General features: G+C 43.4%; 1 protein-coding gene across 2 annotated transcripts; it reads left to right on the top strand.

Annotated features, from left to right (window-relative positions):
• Nucleotides 1-456: 456 nt before the first annotated feature.
• Nucleotides 457-19,249, top strand: kansl1l (KAT8 regulatory NSL complex subunit 1-like). 2 transcript variants are annotated; one of them, XM_070976505.1, is made up of 16 exons: nt 457-694; nt 1,412-2,541; nt 6,609-6,741; nt 7,157-7,309; nt 8,186-8,289; nt 8,797-8,971; nt 10,921-11,089; nt 12,236-12,358; nt 14,107-14,253; nt 14,473-14,573; nt 14,806-14,918; nt 15,071-15,143; nt 15,226-15,338; nt 15,716-15,836; nt 17,903-18,154; nt 18,777-19,249. In XM_070976505.1, the coding sequence occupies exons 2-15, from the start codon at nt 1,457-1,459 to the stop codon at nt 18,125-18,127; spliced, it is 2,835 nt and encodes a 944-aa protein (XP_070832606.1). In that variant the 5' UTR covers nt 457-694; nt 1,412-1,456; the 3' UTR covers nt 18,128-18,154; nt 18,777-19,249. The 2 variants fall into 2 exon arrangements, with proteins under 2 accessions (XP_070832606.1, XP_070832607.1); XM_070976506.1 differs by having other exon boundaries at nt 17,906-18,154; nt 18,777-19,243.
• The last annotated feature ends 308 nt before the right edge of the window (nt 19,250-19,557 follow it).

Raw genomic sequence — 19,557 nt, 5'->3', positions numbered from 1 at the left:
CAGTTTTCTTGTAAATATTAGATAATTTTCTTGTAATTATGAGAGAACTTTTCTGCAATTATGAAATCAGTTTTATGTAATTATGAGACAAATGTCTTGTAATTATGAGATAAGTTTCATGCAATTGTAAGATAATTGTCCTGTGGTTATGAGACAAGATCTAATTATGGGATATTTTGCCCTAATTTTGAAATGAAAAGGTTAGAATTTATTGGACGGTAAGTCGAAAAATGGCAAGACAGCAAAGTGATCATTTGTGAATGAAGTGCACTTGCATACAGATCGGACAAATTGGGAAAACCACAAACTGGCTGCTTCAGGCACAAATCCTAGCCTTCTTAATGTAATATAATAAAGTAAATTCAATTTAGGTTAATTTAATTCACTCCTCGTGGGCATAAATGTGAGCTTCTGAGGGGTCGTGAAGGCATCATGCGTCTGGTCCAGCCCCTCCTCGTTCAGCTGTACTCTGTTCTGTCGGCAGTTGATGAGTGAAGGGGAAGGCGGACTAATGTCAGCTGCGAGGAGAGATTTATTCTGTGCAAAATAAACGTTTCGTTGGATAACCAGATAAGACAGTCAGATATGATTTTCAGAAACAATTAGCGAAGGTAACAAAACAATATCGTGACATATTCAGCCGCACATCTTACCGGAATAACGATGTTAAATCAGCGGTTTACCTCCTGGTCAGGTGAGTAAAGTCAGACTTTTTAACACTAACCTCCGTTACTGGACACGGTTTAGCAAACGTTAGCATGGAGCATCAAAAACCAGTATCCAGCAGAGCTTAAATCCCCTTGTTTTTCCGGGCTCTCACCTGCGTACTGAACGCTTGTTGTTCTTTTAGTACCTTATCGTTTCACATCACTTTCATGTCTTTCCTCCTAAGCCGCTGTTTGTTATCAAGGCGAGAATCTGCGCCTCGAGTCGGTCAGTGAAGCTAACGCGTTAGTTAACTTCACCGTTACAACTGGCAGCGGGAAAAACGGACGCGACCGGGGTTAACCCACATAGACTGAACAGTAGGAGCAAAAATTAGGAATTGCTGTGCCCAATAATGCGTGTCATCTCCAAAATATGTGTCCCGATAAGGACAGAACAGGGCGGAGGAAGGACTGTTCACGTTAAGTCGTTAGTTCCCACATATAGACCCGTTAACCGTAAAAATGCGTCAACAGAAGCTGCTTGACGTTAATGGACAGTTTATGTGACTGCAGCTGCTGTTCCTGTGCCGTGTGTTTTTCCTATCATTAAATCCCAGTTTGTCTCCAGTGGTTCTAACCAGTGACTTTATCAGACTTATCCCACTGCATGTTAGAGGTATGGCTTCAGTGTTCAGTGTGTATTCACTGTATTATGCAAATCTGAGATTACACTTTCATTATGAGGTATTATTTTGCATTGGTAGGTGATTTTGCCTTGGCCACCTAGAGTCTGTGGTTCAGAAAGTGGTATGGCCCCAGCCCTGACCAAAATCCTGAAAGATGGCCATGGGATCCACCTGTCCTCGCCTCCTGCCGTTGTCAGAATGGACTCAGATGGCAGAGCCATGCGAACTGCTGAGCTGGAGTCTCAGATGAGATCAATGGATGACGGTGACCTCCAGAAGATGTGGCTCAACCTTTCCTCGTTTCCCTCTCTGGACTCCTGTCTCCCTGTGAGCCCCCTGGACGTCCCTGTGCTTTCCCCATGTCTGCAGGCGTCTGCCAGTCAGTGTGAGACGGTGCTCCTTCCAAGCCCTGCTTCCCTCCTCAGCCTCCTTTCCCTCAGAAAAGGCCTGAGAGATTCTCACCAGGTGGCCTCCGTCTTCCCAGGTGTACCAGACACATTTTTAGTCCCTGTCCCTGAGCACAATAGCCAAGAGGCTTGTCTGCTTCATGGACACAGTGCTGCTCCCGAATGCGGGCCAGATGGTGGTGATGTGCATCACTCCCCTCTTACCCTTACCATTGTTCCTCCTTCATATTCCCACGGGCAGATAAAGTGCCAGGGCTGCACTTCTGTCTCTGCACCTCCGCCTGCATCGACACAGGAGAAAGTGGCTGGCATGGGCTATCCTCCTCCATTTTCAGTGCAGCCTTGCAGTGGCAGGATGAACTCTGACCAGCTGGAATCCAGAGTTGTGCAGGACGAGGCTGTGAAGAAGCGGCTCTCCAGGCAGGCAGGGCTGCACAGCCGGGCTCAGGGGCTGCAAAGTAGGCTGCAAGCCCTGCTAGGAGAGCATGCTGTGCAACACTGCAACCAGCAGCTGGAGGGGCTGAAAAGGCACTGTCAACTTGGAGGTGTGTCTCTGGACAGCCTGGACTTTGTGAATCCCGATCTACTACCTCCACAAGCGGACAGCAAACCCCATTTTTCTTGGCCGGAGTCGTCCACAGCCTCGTCTTTCTTCACGGAGCTCATAGACTTCAGCTGCTGCAGCCAGGCGGTGCTGAGAGGCCTGCAGGAGGCTTTGGACTCTGAGACCACGGCCAGCAGCAGCTCTGACGAGGAGCAGGAGGAGGTTAGGAGTCGCAGCAAAACCAAGACTTCACCCCTGTGAGTATGCAGCAAGTGGAGGTAGTTTATATGTAGCTGCATGTGATCTGTGAAAATATGCACATGAATCACTAAGACTAAAGCTCTGAAGGTGGCTGCTAGAGAAAGAAAGGATAATACTCGTCAAAACAAAGGTGCTGGACAGTACAAACAGACTGACGCTGGCGACAAAAACCAGCTGCTAATTATTAGAGAAATACTAGTTTCATAACACATCATGGCTTTCTTATTCTATTCTGTTAACAAGCTAAGCCTTACTTGTTTAATGGGACATATTCTCCTGTTCAAAGTTTGTTTTCCACCCATACCAAAACATGGAAAGGTTGGTTTCTTTTTTACAAGCAAGTTATAAGAACAGTTTCCTCCTGTCTTGAGTTGTGGGCCACTTTGAAATTGAGGCCTGTTTCTTATTTATAACTTTGTGTATTTTTGAGAACCACAGTGTGTATGCGGTTGCCACAGCTGGTTATTACAGTCAAATAAACAACCTAGTCTTTAGAAATCCCCTGAACCATGTATTTCGCTTATCAAGTTCACATCATTTCACACCGTGTCATGTGCTTCCCAGCTAGCGTCGAAGAAAACAGCGAGAAGAAACCACTTCGCAAACTTCACTATCGTCTCACTGCCAAAAGATTTGTTGTGCTTTGCTTGGGATTTTGTTGCCAGAAGCCAGCTGTGGTTAACACCGGAGCCACTGGCCTTGTTTTAATTCACTCTAGGCGACCTCTCAGTTCACGACAATGAGGACGCTGCGAGCACAGTGAGGGAACTAGTTGAAAAAAATTACAAATATGGGGGAATTTGGAGAGAAGGAGCACGTGTAGTTAAGTTTATGTGACGTTACAAGAAGTGGGGCATTAAGTCACACACATCTACAGATGCCAAGGTTGACACAAGAAAGACTTATTTCAGGAGGACAGTATATGTTTGGTCATCTCTCTCAGCGTATGAGGTCTGCTGTGCGTCCGCAGTGCTACACATGTATTTAACTTGGCCCTCAGTGAAGTTTGCAGTGTGGTTGTAATGAGTGCAGGTTTTGTCCTTCCAGCTGTGGAGAGTGTGATGACATATTTTTTTTTTTTTTTACCATGCACACACATTCTCTTTCCATGCTGCAATCATCACACATTCATCAGCCTAGCGAGCTCTCTTTACCCACAGGCTAGGAAATAACACAAGGCGAGCCTGTAGCATGCCATCCATTCTGTGCCGTCGTGCTCCTCCTCTTTCTTGCGAAAAAAAAAAAAAAACAACTTTTGAAGTGCGTGCCAGTGTGTGTGGTTCGGATGGGCGGTGCTGCTGTACTTATGTCCTTGCTGGTATTTCCCCCGGCAAAGAAAGACGGTGTGTGATTGTGTGTAAGCAGCGTTTTTGCATGCGCCAATCCACAAGACAGTATCGACTGTGCGCATTCCACGCTGAAATGATGAGGATTTTACATATATTTTGCCAGTTCAGGTTCTATTTTTGCATTGGTCAGGTTGATGTTTTGGCATATGTTGGTGGGAAAAACAGCAGTATTAAATACAGGGAAAGGGAGCAGCAGCAATGCGAAACCCAAACACAACAAATCTATTTTCTGTGGAAGAAAGAGTCTTTTGTTCCTTTATGAAGTTTGTTTTTCTGGCTGACAGTAGAGAGTGATAGGAAACACTTGTGGAGAGAGAAGAAGAAAAAGAGACAAACAGGGATATCCAAACAGAGCCCAGAGCTGGAGCTGAGCTGCAGACCTTGTTGTCTGTCTTTGGCTGCTTGTCCACCAGGACATCCTGAAAAGGCACATTTACCTTGCTTAGGATGAGGATGTCAAGTGTTCATGCACAAAGTCTGAAATATTTCAGAGAATCTAAGGACAATGTAATGTGTCAAGCTTGGACAGTCTGTCTGTCCCTGCCCGTGCAGTGCGTATCCTTTGATTTGAAGATTAAACTGATAAACAGTCCCAAAAATACAGCTGAAACCAGATTCTTTGTGCAACATCTTCACTTGGAAATAAGATTATTTTGAAAGATTTAAGGCAGAGCTGTGCAGATGGCCAAGTTTAATTCATTTTAGCACCATGCTAACAACGTCATGTTACCAGGTTCAGTGTGGGGACGTCCATGTGTCAGGACGGGTAACATCCTGGTGTTGGCTTTAGTCCAATTAGAACCTTTCTTTTTGCATTCAGGTCATGTCTGGTTTAAGTGCAGTGCCATTTATTTCTTCAGTTACATTTAGTCCTTCAGCCCCTCTGTTTGTTTCATATGGTTCCTGAATCAGTGCAATAAACAGGAGCCATTTACAAAACTGGGGCATGTTTATTAGTACTGTGAACAAGAAGGAGAAAGGGGTTTTTTATGTTTGTAGTGTGTGTGTGTCTTTTTATTTGGCCAGCTACAGTCATCTTGGAAGTGTCAGCTTGCCTTTTGTTCCAGTCTGTTGAACAATCCTCTGTGTTTCGTCACTAAACCTCCCCTGGGGAGTTTTTATGGCAGGTTCCTCCTTGAGGAGGATGCATCTCCTTGCTGGAGGAGCTACAGCTCCTTGCCCTCCTTTAGAAAATGTGGAAATAGTTGGCCTTTAACATTGTAAGTGTGAACTTGCGAGGCAGTGACATGGTTTGACTCTAATTTGAAACCATGTGTCCACATTGCTCATTTTCTGGCCTGGCAGCAGTCCGTCACACCTCCAGCTGCTGCTCATTTTCAGTTTTCAGTATGTTTGTAATTTTAAATGAACAGCGTCGGAGCGTTCGGAAAGGCTATGTTTTGGAAAGCTTCAGTGCAGGACACACCCAAAAGCCTCTGCACGAGCCAAGAAACACTATTCAAATAGGAGAATTCGTAACCCCAGAACTACGTGCTGGGGCTGGCCTTTTATTCAGGATTTGGCCTTGGAGAACTTTCTCTCTGTGGAAGGTAGCCAGTGGGTTAGTAGACCCCTCATTTTATACAGCAATGAAAAATATCTATGTTAATATGTGATTTGCACACTAACAGGTATAAAGCCAACTTTCCTCTCCCATCGTCTCCTCCTGTCTCGCCCACTGCTTGGCAAGTATTCCAGGAATTTTCTAATTATACAGCTGGAAGAGCAGCAGGGCCGCCAGGTCTGGTCATTGTCTCTGGAGGGAAGAGAGGGCCGAGTCCTAAACAAACATACATTAGCTCAGGGTCCAGTGAAACTCGGTCTGGAAGCAGTCATTAGCCAATCATAGGCCTCGTTTTCATTTGTTCTCCTTCATATCAACCACAGACTGAGTGTAATTGTAATCAGGCAAGCAAACAACATTTTGGGTATTTGACGTAATAGGCTGATCTTAAATGAACAACCTCATAATACCAAAGGGTATTGTCAAACACTCCGTGTAGCTGCTTGCTGGCTGGCCTAACCTTTCTCTGTCCTGCAGCAGTGTGTGAGGTGGGGTAATCCCCCCCAGTCCTAGCCAAGGTCCAAGAACACTGCCATAGCAACTATTGCCCTGCCAGCCAACTACACACACGCATGCACACACATGCGCACACACAGAGAAGATAAATGCTAACCGAACAGGCTAGTGCCATGGAAACATGCTATAGATACACACCACACAAGTCAACATTGTTTTATTCTGTGGCCTAGATAAGCTTTTGTGGCCTCCTCCATGCTGGTAGGATGCTGAACAGTTTACACATGGCAACATTACTGTAAAATAGGTCATATGGTGACAGTGCTGCAGCACAAATGTGTGAACTGACAAATGATTTGGTCTGTCAGAGCTCCCTTTGTCCTCCTCCCTTTTTTGTGTTACTTTTCTCTCTGGTGACACATTTTCCAGCCAATTATTCTCACATGTTAACCTCCTCACGCACTTCCAGTGGTCAATTTTTAATGGTCATGCTGGATTTTATGACTGTGTTCAGTATCTTGCAATTTTTCTGCATTCATGGCCAAATTCCAAAGCATTGTGCATGACCTTCTTGTGAGGTTATAGCAGGGTTTTAAAACCTTTGACAAAAAATGAGAGAATGCTGTAATACCGCTTCATGGATCTAATTGTCCTTCGCTGTCGTCCATGATCCTGCCCGAACCTACCCCTGCAGCTGTGAGCGGCGGTGGCTGGAAGAAAGAGCGGAGCTGGGCAGCAGATGGAGCTGGTTACAGCTGCGCCTGGCCGATTTGGAGGAGTGGATACAACAACTGGTGAAGCTCCACAAGCACATCCGGTCTACCAAGGTAAGACAAACGTCCTCTGTAACCACCCAAGTTAAGTCATATGCCAACTGGCAGCCATAGAGGGCATTTAGTCTGGCTGTCTTTCTGTAACAAATGAGTAGCACTTTAGCTGAAGTATTTTATAGAAAGGTAAGCTACTGTAGAAGGCACATTTTAAAGATGCATTAAGCAATGCGACCAACTTTCATAGACTTTGAAAAATTGTATGAATATGAACATGTAATATATGTATCAGTAGATTAGACTCTCCTCTATGTGGTTGCTATGGTCATTTTAGGTACAATGCCTGTCAGTGTGTACAGTGCAAGTATCCAAAACAGTCATAAATAATCCAGATATTTTAATTCAGGCAGACCATACCACAAAAGGAGCGTGAGCGTTAAAAGGTTAACATTTGTCTGCGTGTGTGTCGAAGCGTGGTGTGGTGCTCGCACAGTCCCAGCCGCAGACAGACAGACAGATTCAGCAGACCCTGCTGAGAGAGATGGCGGGGTTATCCTGCACCGCCTCGGATGCTGACACTGAGCCCTGCAGCCCCACACGCCTCCTGCACAACATCGAGAGACAGGTAGGGGGGAGGAACTGGTACGCACACCTGTAGTATGAAGACTCAGTACACTATGTCACTATCCTTTGAGTCTGTGGGCTTGTCAGTCTGATGCGAATCTGTAAACTTATATTCCGGTGCCAGGTTGAGAGGATTAATTCAGTATGGTATGCATGCTGTTCCAGTGTGTTAATATGCTGAATTCCTGCTGCTTTATAAAGCCAGCAGGTATTTAATCAACTCAAAGGGAAAGCCGTAGACGGTAAGATGAGATTCGCCTGTTAGTCTCAAAACCCTTTCACACTGGAAAAAAAAAATCCGCTCACACCCACTAACTAATCTCCATTTTAACCTGTGTTAAAATTTGCATTAAGACATGGTCTCAATAGGCAGATTGCCATGTACAGTACCACACCATAATGAGTACAAAATTGCCCTGCACCAGCTGATGTGCATTAACGCAGCCTCAGCCCTTCATTTACCTCACTGGAAGTGAGTTTGGAGCCCAGCATGCAGCAAATGTTCTTTGGATTTTAAACCATCATAGGTGCATATTTGTGTGCATATATTTTTAGCTTTCCACTCTCTTCATAAGTGGTTGGACACTGGATGCACGTATGTGCTGTTTAAAATCAGCAAGTATCGGGCACCAGTGGCCACATTTGAGCCACATCAAAATGTCAATCATCATAAGAACAAAAGTAGAGGAATAAGACGCAGAATAATCCTTTAGTGCTGCAGCAGGCAAATGGTAGCGTGAACAGCAGATAGGTATGAATAATATCAGCTCGTTTTTTTACTCACACTTACGCACTCGCTGCTGCTAAAGAGGTGGATCGTGTTTTGTTTGATTTGTCAGTCGTGAAACACATTGTCTGGGTGATGTCTTCATTGCAGAGTGCTCAGCTCAGCCAGATTGTCAACAGTCTGATGCCTCCTCTCAGCTTTTCGCCGCTATCAAAGCAAGCACACACCTGGAAAGGCAAGGGGGCATTCACAAGGTAGAGAGCACACACACATACGGACAAATCTAAATCGACTGTGTTTCTTTCATGGCTTGCAGATCGTAGAAGGTAGTTAAAGCAAACACTTATTCTGTGTTTGCAGTAACATAAAAAATCCATCTACTGTGAAGACCAAAACAGACAAACGCACTGATAAAGGTTTGTCCATTGTCCAGTTTAGGCCGAGGCTAACGTCTAAGGTATCAGGGTTGAAAGGATGCTCCCTGTTTGTAATGTAATCCAGTGAAACAGCCTGCTTGGCCCCACCATCTGGCCCTACTTGAATCATCCCTTCACGTCTTTCCTTCCTGCTGCCGTCTGGCTGTGAAGATAAAAGTCACATGATGAAAAAAAAAGAGACGTTCTGCTTGTTCATGCATGAAACAAGGGGGTTATAATTAGTTAAAACCAACAACACCTTGAAATGCTTTTTTAGTGCTTGGGATCTTAGCATGAGTCATATCCCTGACATTTCCATGACCTCATCTGATCTCTTTCCCACAGCGGTCAGAGAGGAGACGAAGCTTTTGCGCCTGGGAGCTCTAAGAGAAGGAGACTTGGGACCAGGAGGCTCTTCAAAGCGGATGTGTCGTGTGTGTGCGCCCGGACACGACCCCTGGTCACCTACCATAAGCCCAAACTGTTTACTTTCAGCACCTACAACCCCAGCGCTTCACAGGTAGCCCGTCTCCTCCGTGTCCCAGTCTGTCCATGTGAACCGTTTACTTAGTCAACTCTCGAGGCATACACGCACATTCTGTATGACAATCAGGTGTAAATCAGATAATGTGGGTAGATTATACTGCAGAACCGGACATGTTTCTCAAGATTCGTCTTCCCATACTTAGAATGGCTGGAGGACACATGTACACATCCCCTTCAGCAATGGAGGTCCGCCCCTGTTGTCTTTATTTCTGGGATTACCTGTTATTCATTTGCAATGTGTCCAGCCAGTGTTAATATTTATTTGCACCACAATTTTATTTCAATCCCACTCTGTGCTCCTGAAACATTTCAGTTTCCCCGCTGGAATACATTAGTTTCTATTCATTAATGCCTCTCATGTCCCTGCGCAGTGTAAGTGGGTGTAATGGACGGATGCTAAACTACAGCAGCCGGATTTGCATATTTTCCCATCTCTATTCTGAGGATGTGACAGTAAAGACAGCAGTGCACTCCGCCTAAATACTGTATTGCTGCCCAAATTTACTTCATTGCAATGCCTCACTGATAAAATCCAACTGTGAACCCGTTTTGGGGTTTTCTAATAAAGTTTGAAAAGCTAATGAAGGTGCGTTCATATCAAATGCAGCTCCAAGTCAGGCTTCAGCAGTGGAATGCCATATCACTAAAATAGTTCCTCAAATTAAACAGGAATTAATGTTTAAAGCTGGACACCTGCTTTTAATTAAACAGTAGTATCCCTTGGATTTGTTTCAAATAAGCAAGTGCATGTGATTATTTGAAAGCCTTTATTTAACCACGGGACATTGCACAGTGCTGCGTTCTTACCGCCAGTAAAATCAGGGGGTGGTGATAACGCTGGGAGTCAAGTGGTTGGCAGTGACCTGCTTAACTTCACACAGGTTCTAGTAGCAAGAATTCATACTCTATCATTGCAGATTATATTCGGTTTCACTTATTCAGACATTTCAGCTGTGTGCTCATTTTTTGTCATCTTTATTTAAAGCTGCACCAATCAGTATTTTATGCTAACAGTGGATCATCACTAGGTGTAATGTAAAAGGTCTCTTAGTGACAAACCCACATTGAATTCCAGACAGCTGTTTACAGTTGATGGAGACTAAAACGGATCTTAAAGGAGAGTGGACCATTTGTCAGGTGGCCAGAAAAACTGACCTCAAATCAGTGTTTGTTTTATGTTGCTCTGTGCCTGCTGGGTTGGTGAATAGTTAAGTAATTGCTAACACATTTGCTGCAAAGACTGTGCATAAATAATGTGTCAGTATTGTGTTTACAGCTTGTTCTGCTGCCCCCCATGGGGCCAAAATAAATCTATGGATACAGCTTTAATATAGCATATTATAATCTAGATTTAACAGGCAAGTTAGTGCTATCACTAGTGGAGCCAGGATCTTGTGTTTTGTTGTTGTTGCTGTGGCTGAGATGGTCAGCGGGGGCTTTGAGTCAGTGACGCATAACTAAATAGAAATAGCGGATGCCTGTGATAGAAACATGCAGTGTGAGCCTCATTCACCAGTCTCCTTCTTAAGCTCATATCCAAACACTTAAACCAGACACAGGTTTCTCTTCTCTGATAGAAGTCCAACATTTTGACATGCCGACATTCCAGTCAAGTTGTTAACATTTTGCTGAACGCTACTTTTCGTGCACAGAGCCCAGAGCGATTGTCGCCATTATAATAAGAAGCGGCACCAAGCCACCGCCATTGTGATATTGCCAGATGACAAAGAAAGCCCTTTAACAACTTAATGACTTTAATCATTGTGCTTAAGCTGAGAGTGGCTCTCTTAAACCCTTATGACTCATACTCTAACAAAACACCAAGAGAAAGCCAAGTTAATACTGCTGTTAAAGAAGCTCTGTTGGCGGTTTGGCATCTTGTGAATGCTAACTTTCTCTCTTCGTCTCTCTCTTTTGCTTCAGGATTCGGGGAAATCCACCCTCCCCTCCTCTCTCTCATTGTCGTCCTGTTCATGTTGTTCGTCTTGTGATCCCGTCTTCCTGTGCTCTGATCCTGACTGCAGCTCAAGTCGTGCCCTGACCTCCAGGACCCCCAGCTCCACCCCTCACCCTGCGTTTTCTCTTGCATCTGGTAGGGCAGACATCAACAGAGCTGCATAACATGGCTAGTGTGAAACAGCTACAGTCCACAAAGCCATGTTTTCCTTTTGAAAGAAATTGCTGATGTTGATTCAGGTACACTTTTCTGAAGGGCGTAGTTCACAACAGGCATTTCTTGACTTCATAATCGACACAGTAGACCTACTTTGAGGTGCAACACACACTGGCTATGTTGGGTCAGTTGCCTGTAGCACACTAGACGTGCCATGCAGAAGTAGTGCTAGCTCGATGTGCCTTTCTGGGGAGGAAATGTAATAAAATTGCTGCTTTTCAGGAGCGTCGATGCACATCGGCAGTAGGGAAATAGAAATAGAACAGTGGCGTATCCTGATGTGTCGTTTCGCATCAGCACGCGTCAGAAACCCCGCTGAGTCTGCTGTGTCAGGTACAACGGCGAGGTGAATAAAGAGACAAGAAGAGATGTGGTAGAAGCAACGGAGGAGACACACAGGAGGCAGATTGGAAATTTATGGAGACGTCACTCACCCGCCACTCTGTCAGCTTGAATGATCTTATTCTCATTTTGTCAATAGCAGAAGAAGAAGACAGTCTGTCAAGTAGACGTCAGCTAAGATAATAGCCTGGCGCATGGATGCAAACCTCTTATCATAGCTGATAGTCGCTAAAATAGAATGAGATTACACACACTGTTAAAGCAGGCAGGAGATGGAGAATATGGGCAACTGACATGGAGAGTAACGGCTAATTAATAGTTAACTATGGTAGCTGTTTGTACAGTGTAAGAATAGAGAGCACAGGCACCACAACACAAGGGATGTACGGTATTGATCTAAAAGATGGATCCCAGGCATCAGTCAGTTAGTTCCTGTCTCTCGATCCTTCTTCTCTCTCAATGAAACCTGTTGGAGTTCTCTTTGAAACGGGCACCTGGGAGTAGAACCGTTGCATTTCCTGATGTGTTGTTTTGCATTAATATGCTGCTGAGTGTGAGGGTTTGCACAGAAAACAGTAGATGTGGGTGCTTGGACACTGCAGATGGGTGTTGCCCCTGATTGCATGCTTGCATTTAGAGATGTTCTGATTTATAAAAAGTGTAGAGTGCTGACACTGCTGTTATATTTGACCACACGCTTAAAATTGTGTCATCTTCCTCCAGATGCTCCTCTGTCCCACCGCGTAAAGAGGGCCCCGGAATGGTCCCAAAGGCCTCTGGTTGTCAATGTCCAACCATCCAGTCCAGCGCACTACAACAGACGCAGCTCCACGCCAGTTCACAACAGTGAGATCCTGACCTTTTAGCATTATTGATTACATATCCCGTTCTGTTCTCTGGTGCTCTCCTCTCTTACATTCTGCTTTGTCTTTTCTCTTTCGCTCGGCATGTACTCCGCTCGGTAACATTTCACATTGCCACAGCATAGCACGTCTGCTGTGCCAGTACGTTTAGGTGCTGCTTGTGAGCACTATGACCTGCTGTGTTGATGTCTCAACTGATGAGCATGACGACGGGAAGGCAGAGGTGCCATTTAAGAGACTGCACCTGCATTCTTGTTACTGTTATTCATCTAGTAGACTGGAGCCTCACCGGCTTTTGATCCGCTCCTCTTTGCTGTGGTGGAGTCTGTTTTTGAAGTCTGTGCTAATTTGATGATAATGCAAAGTCAGCGCTACTCGCTGCAGCTTCACGCTAATAGCCTGTGCCTTTTAATAGACTTGCTTAGCTACATCATTTCTGGTGCCGCTTTGGTCCCAATTTGATAAGGCATGGCAGAGAATAATGTGAATAACTCGCACTTAATATCTTATTGCATTTGTAGCATTTTTAACATATCATTTGTACAAAGTTAAATATTATATATCGAGTTGTTGAAATTGTTGCTAAATAGTAATTTATCAATTCAGCTTGTTCAGACAATGCTCCTCTTTGGTAATATTCAGTGAAAGGAACAACGCCACTGTGAATAAAATGGCTGCTTCAGAGTTGACCGCTGTGTTTGCTTGTTATCTCCCTGTGCACCATCATAAGTGGTTCCTAGCATATCAGATACCCCACTGGCTCTGTATGAGGCTTCCAGCTGAGCAGTAGATGGAGATTAAATCATCTGGTGTTTCACCAATGTCAATACATGTCTTCGTGTATTAGTTTGAAGCTACTGAGCGATCATTTACCCGTGCCTTTACATACATGTGGCAGCTGTGGTTTCAGGGTTTCAAGCGGCCCCTTGCTCACACAAATTGTGCCCATTGTATATTGGTTGATTTTGGAATTTGCCCTGTGTTTATCCAGGGAACTAAACTTGACTAAGCACTACGGTGAGGTGAACAAAGACACAAGACGTGATGTGGTAGAAGTAGGGAGAGCAGCGGAGGACTCACAAAGGAGGCAGATTGGAAATTGGCGAAGACGTCACTCACCCGCCGCTCTGTCGATTTCCTGTCAGCCTGAATGATCTTATTCTCCTTTTGTCAATAGCAGAGGAAGAAGACAGTCTGTCAAGTAGACGTCAGCTGAAATAATAGCCTGGAACATGGATACAAACCTCTTTTCATAGCCGATTGTAGCTAAAATAGAGGAGATTATGTCAACAGTCAAAGCAAGCAGGAGATGAAATATTGGCAAATGACATGGAGAATAATGTCTAATGACGTAACTTAATCAATAGTTAACTATGGCAGCTTTTTGTATGGTGTAAGAATAGAGCACAAGCACTACAGCACATGTGATGTTTTGTATTATGGATGTAAAAGGAGAATCCCGAGATTAAACTTTTTTTTTTTTGCATTTGGTTGTGAAGTAATCTGCAGTAGGATTCCTTTACATAAAGCTGCTGGTGTGATGTGAGCAAGGAACAGAGAGCTGAGAGGCAGTCACCTGCCAAAATAAGAGGACTAATGGTTAAGGATTAGCTTTTGTACACACAACCAAAGCGTAAAATCCCAGAGGAACTGAAGGCTAGATTGGAATGAAAAGAAATTCCTGTGGTGTATTAAATCAGTTTGTGTGCATGTGTGTGTGTGTCACTATAGGTCACAAATACAAGAAGCATACGAGGCATCATAAAAGCAGAGTTATGGGTCTGTCACCAATCGGGATGGCAGGCCCTGCTCAGAGTCAGCACAGGAGGTCCAATCAGAGGAAAAGGAAGAGAAGACGCATCCATAGGCTGGTGGAAGGTGTGTGTTCACCCTGTTTTCCAGGTTTACAGTAAACCCAGACACACTGAACACTCTTGATTCTGAGAAGCAGGATTGTTAAACACACCCATTTTAAAATTACATTAAATAATTTAACTGAAATTATTGAATGTAACTTCAATAAAATTATATTAGTAGTAGTAGTTAGAGGAGTAGATCCCGGTGAAACATGGGGATTTGTGTGTGTGCTATACCCAGGTGAAGAAGATGCTCTGTACCAGCTCTGCGACACAGAGGACAGTTCAGATGAAGTCCTGGAGGAGAGCTTCTCACAGGTTACACGCAAGCAGACCCCACAGGTAACTGTTCTTAGAAATCTTACTTGCAAGGTTTGGTAGTGGACTGCAGTGAAATGAAGGAAACAATACAAAATGCATCACTTGACGTGCGTATGTGTCACATGTGAACAAGCCGGTCAGTCCTCAGAAAACCTCAGTGCCGTTGAAGTGCTTTGAATGTGTGAACACTTCTGGATTATTGGTACGAACTGTCCCGTTGCTCCCACTTCAACTTGGCCATGTTTCCTCTCAGGGCTTTGCTCGCAAACGCCAGGGAGAGAGTGTGTACAACATCAACAACGTCGTCATCCCCATGTCAGTGGCTAAAGTGGAAAAGCTGCAGTACAAAGACATTCTGACTCCCAGGTATGGAACAATACTGCCTGTAAAAGAGTTAGAGCTCCTGGTCCAGGTCCTGGTTTTGTACAGCGCGTTGGCCCATGACAGAGTTTCTAATTACACTAATCGACTAACAATGCATGAAATTTGCTGTGCTCAAAATGTGTCTTTCTTTGCAGTTGGCGGGTGGTTGGCACGTCACCGCTGACGATTGGGGAGGCAGAGACGGGGGAGGACAGTGAGGAGGGAGAGGTAGTATCTCATCCCTTCGGACATGAGCTCTTTATTGTGACTTGTGGAATAAAATATAGACTTTGATTTGTGTGTGTTTCAGGTGGAGGATCTCACTGATGAAATCTTTGCCCAGAGACACGCGGCTTTAGAGCAAGGAGAGAAATTGCGCTGGGGATCCTGGGGAGAGAGAAACTGCTGCAGGCGTCTTAAAAGGTGGAAATCGCATGCACACAAACGTTCACACAGGCTCACAAATGCAGCATTGAAAACTGTTTCATTGATCACTGATGCATCAGGTGGCACCAAAATATAAGGTGTATGCACATCAGGTGGAACAAATATTTCAAACATCAGAAAGGTCAGGCAGTGTTTGTCTTATTTCATGCTTTAACAGAAGATACAGAGAATGAAGACACGCATTCAACAATTGGATTCAATCCTAAACCCACAGCCCGTGCTGACTGCACAGTGCAACTATTTCCAACTTTGTTCGCTCGTCTCTGCGCTTGTAAATATAGCGCGTGTGAAAGTGGAGTGTTGAGTTATTTCCCAGTGCAGTTTCATGGGGTGTGTTTGTTTTTTTGCTCCAGATCTGGCAGCAGGTTGTCAGGCAGTGGGGGCGGGTTGTGCACATCAGGAGAGGAGAGTTCTGTGGAGTTGAGTTGCGCTCAGCTGGATACTGATGAACAGCAAAGCTCGGAGGAGTGGCTGGTAAGATCAAAAGCACCACAGCTGAAACCCCAAGTCCCCCAAACAAACTTGGAATATCAGAGTATGATGATCCAGGTGTCATAGGAGGGAGCTCGTGCAGAGTCATACACAGCAGTTTTCTGTTGTCATATATCTGCCTCCAACATAGTGACACATGGTAATTGTATGCACATAAAAAACACATCACAGGCTTTTTATAAGGCCGTAATGCATCCAATGATATATTACATATGGGTTTTATTACATTTGGAGTTTTATTTTCTCATTAAATAAGGAGAATTTTAAAAGATGGACAGTGTTACTGATTTACTTGAGTCAGTGTTTTCACACTGATGCCAACTGGTGGCTTGAATGCCATTAAAATCAAACAATAATGAGTCTATGGTCAGAGTGGGTCGAGGATCCCTGTGACATTAAAAATGCCGAAAAAATGAAAGGCCCAGAAAGGTAAAATGAGTTGACTAAAGAGGAAGTGTCACTGTGTAAAGAGGAGAATGAGAAGAATATTGCCTATAAATGGTAATTTTTCCACTCCAGCCCCTGAAGGATATTTTCTGTAACATTCCAGTCAAAGATAAGGCTGTGTTATGTGTTCTTCAGGAGAGGGAGGAGGAGTTTAAAGTGGCAAAAATGGACCGCAGACTAATCAATACTCTCTCGCAGTCGTATTGTGTGAGTTATAAAGCCGAGATGGATCCTTGAGAGCCCACACAGATACTTGTCTCCACTCGGCTCCAGTTGCATGATTGCTCTGCACCACTTTGCATTGATTGGAAAAGGAATGAGTTGCCCCTAAACCAGACTGTCCTAATCAACCTTCTCCACACCGCGAGTATCCCCCACTTCACTCCTTTGCACGTCTTGAGCACTCAGCACCCATACAAACATTGATTAAAGCACAACCATAGGTTGGTTTCATACTGGCATTAGAGTCATGCACACCTATGAAACAGTCAAAACTCAATGAAGGGACTGAAATGGGAGGAACACTTTTTATGGTTTTGGACATTATTTCACAGTCTAATACCAGGCACATTCTGGATTAAGTTTATGAAATTTTAAGGCTCATTACATTACAGATTTATTGATAAATGTATTATATTCTCATCCTAATTAATTATATTCAACCTACAGATGTGTACACACCTGATTGCAAAGAAGCTGGGACACTGTGTGTACGTAAATAAGAATCCAATCGTTTGCAAGTGAATTGTGTTTACTGACAATGTTTTTTTCAAAATGTGGGAGCCCATATAGCCTTTATACCAGGGGTCCTCAACTACATTTGTCCAAAGGCCAGACATTTTCTAAGCAAACAAAGAGGGAGCCAGACATTCAAATAAAAGTAGAATGATTTAGGCCTAATTAGCCTAAATAATAATTAGAAATCAATACTTAACTAGAACTGCAAAGGAGGCAGTCAGTGCTCAGTACAAAAGTCACAGTTCAACTACTAATGAATGAGTCATTATCTCAACAAAAAGAAAACCCTGCTTCTGGATCCCAGGAAGCACTCAAAAATACTCAGTTTGAGACTCAATGCAAGAGTTGGCCAATTAAAATATACCCAAGTGATGCCTCCTGTGTTGAATAGACCAGCTTAGTGATTCTCCAACAAGTTACCTTCCATAGTGCTCCGCTGTCGGCTCCAGGGGATGTCCAGCCAGGGAGCTGAGACCTCCCTCCATCCTCGCTTGTGAACGGCTGAACCTTCCCATGATGCCCCTGTCATGCCCAATAATGATAGTACCATTATCACCTGTTACCGATGAACCTTTTTACCTGTGGGATGTTTGTGGAGCATTCCACAACTTTCCCAGTCTTTTGTTGCTCCTGTCCCAGCTTGTTTGAAACCATCAAACTGAGCAGATATTTACAAAAGTTGATGATGATAAAACATTAAATATGTTTGTACTGTTTTCAATTGAGTATATGTCAAAAAGGATTAGCACATTATCACATAATGTTTTACTCATGTTTAACACAGTGTCTTAATTTTTTTGGAATCAGGGTTGAACAGTATGTGAACGTTTACTCAGTTACATTATGCGCCCTCTGTCCTCCAGCAGCCTCAGACGCCCTGGGAGCCACGAGTGTTTCCTTTGCACAAGGATGACGAAGAAGCCTTGCTCTCTGATAACCAAGAAAAAGTCCCATCGGGGCAGTCAGAGTGGAGCTCTGCCTCCTCCACATCAAAGAACTCCAACTCCCATCTCTCCCTCTCTCGGTCCTCTGGTGCTTCAGTGCCGTCTGGTGGACAAAGCAAGAGCAGAACACCCAATGGCCACTGAGAGAGCAGTGCCTTACGTTTTCTACATGTAAGTCGAGAAATACAGAGAACGCCCCGTTGAATAATATGTTCATATGTAGTGCTTTCAAACGCTGTAGCACAAGATTGTTTGTGCCCAGTGGAGCTTTTTGAAGAATGTTTTTGATACATCTTTCGTTCATAACAAATTCATAATTTTGTTCAATCATTTTTTTGTAAATAATTGATTTTCAATGAGTCAGCTGCAAGGTGTTTATGAACAAGACAATTTTGAAATTTACAGCAATTTATTCATTTGGTCCTTGGGTTCATATATTAAATCACTTTGTCGTTCATTCATTAAGCTATTTTGTCATTTAATTAATTATCTGTGCATTCATTCATCTGACCAATAAGTAATTCATTGCACAAATGGTTTATTAATTTGTTAATGGATTTCTGGTTTCATTTTTCAGGACATACATGCAGTAGTCATTAACAAAGGCATAATTCATTCATTCCTTCATTCGGAGTCCAGTAATTTAAGTAATTTAGGAAGTCAGTAAGAAAAGTTCACAGTCCGTCAGCAGATCTCAAAGATTGAGTCGACATACAAGAGTGTTTCTGAAAGTGACTTAAATGATTATGTTTGGAAGTTAAATTAATTAGTGATTATATTCTTTCTTCTCCAGATTTCCTCACGTCTGGGACCACGAGGAGAAAATGTGCCCTGGGAATCTTAATTGGGATACTTTATACATTCCACCACTACAGAGATTTGATGTTATTTGCTTAATACTTTGAAGCAAAAGTGTTATTTAGCAAGTATTGTAATGTGTCACAATAGTTTGAGCTGACTACTTTAGTTTCTTCTACACTTTCAGATTTTAATGTACAACCGGTACTGTATGTAAAGAAATATGTGCCAGCACAACACTATTATAGTCTCAGGTTTGTATACTGTTTGTAGTTGTCGTTTGCTATTTATTTTCATAGTTGTCTTAAAAAGTCTGTATAGAAAGACTGTAGAACATACTTATATTTATGTAACCTTCACCTGATTTACATGTGCTATTTGATTTTTTGTGTGTTGACACTGTCTTTTTGGTATGTATTTTTTATGAAGAACGAAATATGATTAGTAAATATTAACATTCGTAAACATACTCTAGTGGTGGATGTCATACTTACATACATTTTCTCAAGTTTTATGAAGGGATCACTGGATTGCACAAACCTTTGTGTGGGAGAAAAATGTACAAAGCCATGTTACATCTCACAGTCTTTAAGCAGAAATATATAAATTAAAAAAGGAAATATAGAATTATGGCATGCATGTGTAAGTACAGGTTAAGACACAGAAAACCTAAAACTGAAATATTAAGTGAAGCATCTCATCAGTCAGGAGCTTTTTATTTCAACCACATGAAATATGTCTGCAACTTCAGCCAAGTGTGCTTGACTTAGATGTCA

Source organism: Chaetodon trifascialis, chromosome 12 (genome assembly GCF_039877785.1).
Source record: "Chaetodon trifascialis isolate fChaTrf1 chromosome 12, fChaTrf1.hap1, whole genome shotgun sequence".
Taxonomy (NCBI): domain Eukaryota; kingdom Metazoa; phylum Chordata; class Actinopteri; order Chaetodontiformes; family Chaetodontidae; genus Chaetodon; species Chaetodon trifascialis.
Note: the sequence above shows the minus strand (reverse complement) of the source record. Positions and strands in the feature narration are given on the sequence as shown.

Excerpts from the sequence above, each read along its gene's own strand:
- kansl1l (XM_070976505.1), top strand. The coding sequence starts at position 1,457 with ATGGCCCCAGCCCTGACCAAAATCCTGAAAGATGGCCATGGGATCCAC. Across the intron at positions 11,090-12,235 it reads TGCGTTTTCTCTTGCATCTG|ATGCTCCTCTGTCCCACCGC; the intron begins GTAGGGCAGACA and ends ATCTTCCTCCAG. Across the intron at positions 14,919-15,070 it reads AAAGACATTCTGACTCCCAG|TTGGCGGGTGGTTGGCACGT; the intron begins GTATGGAACAAT and ends CTTTCTTTGCAG.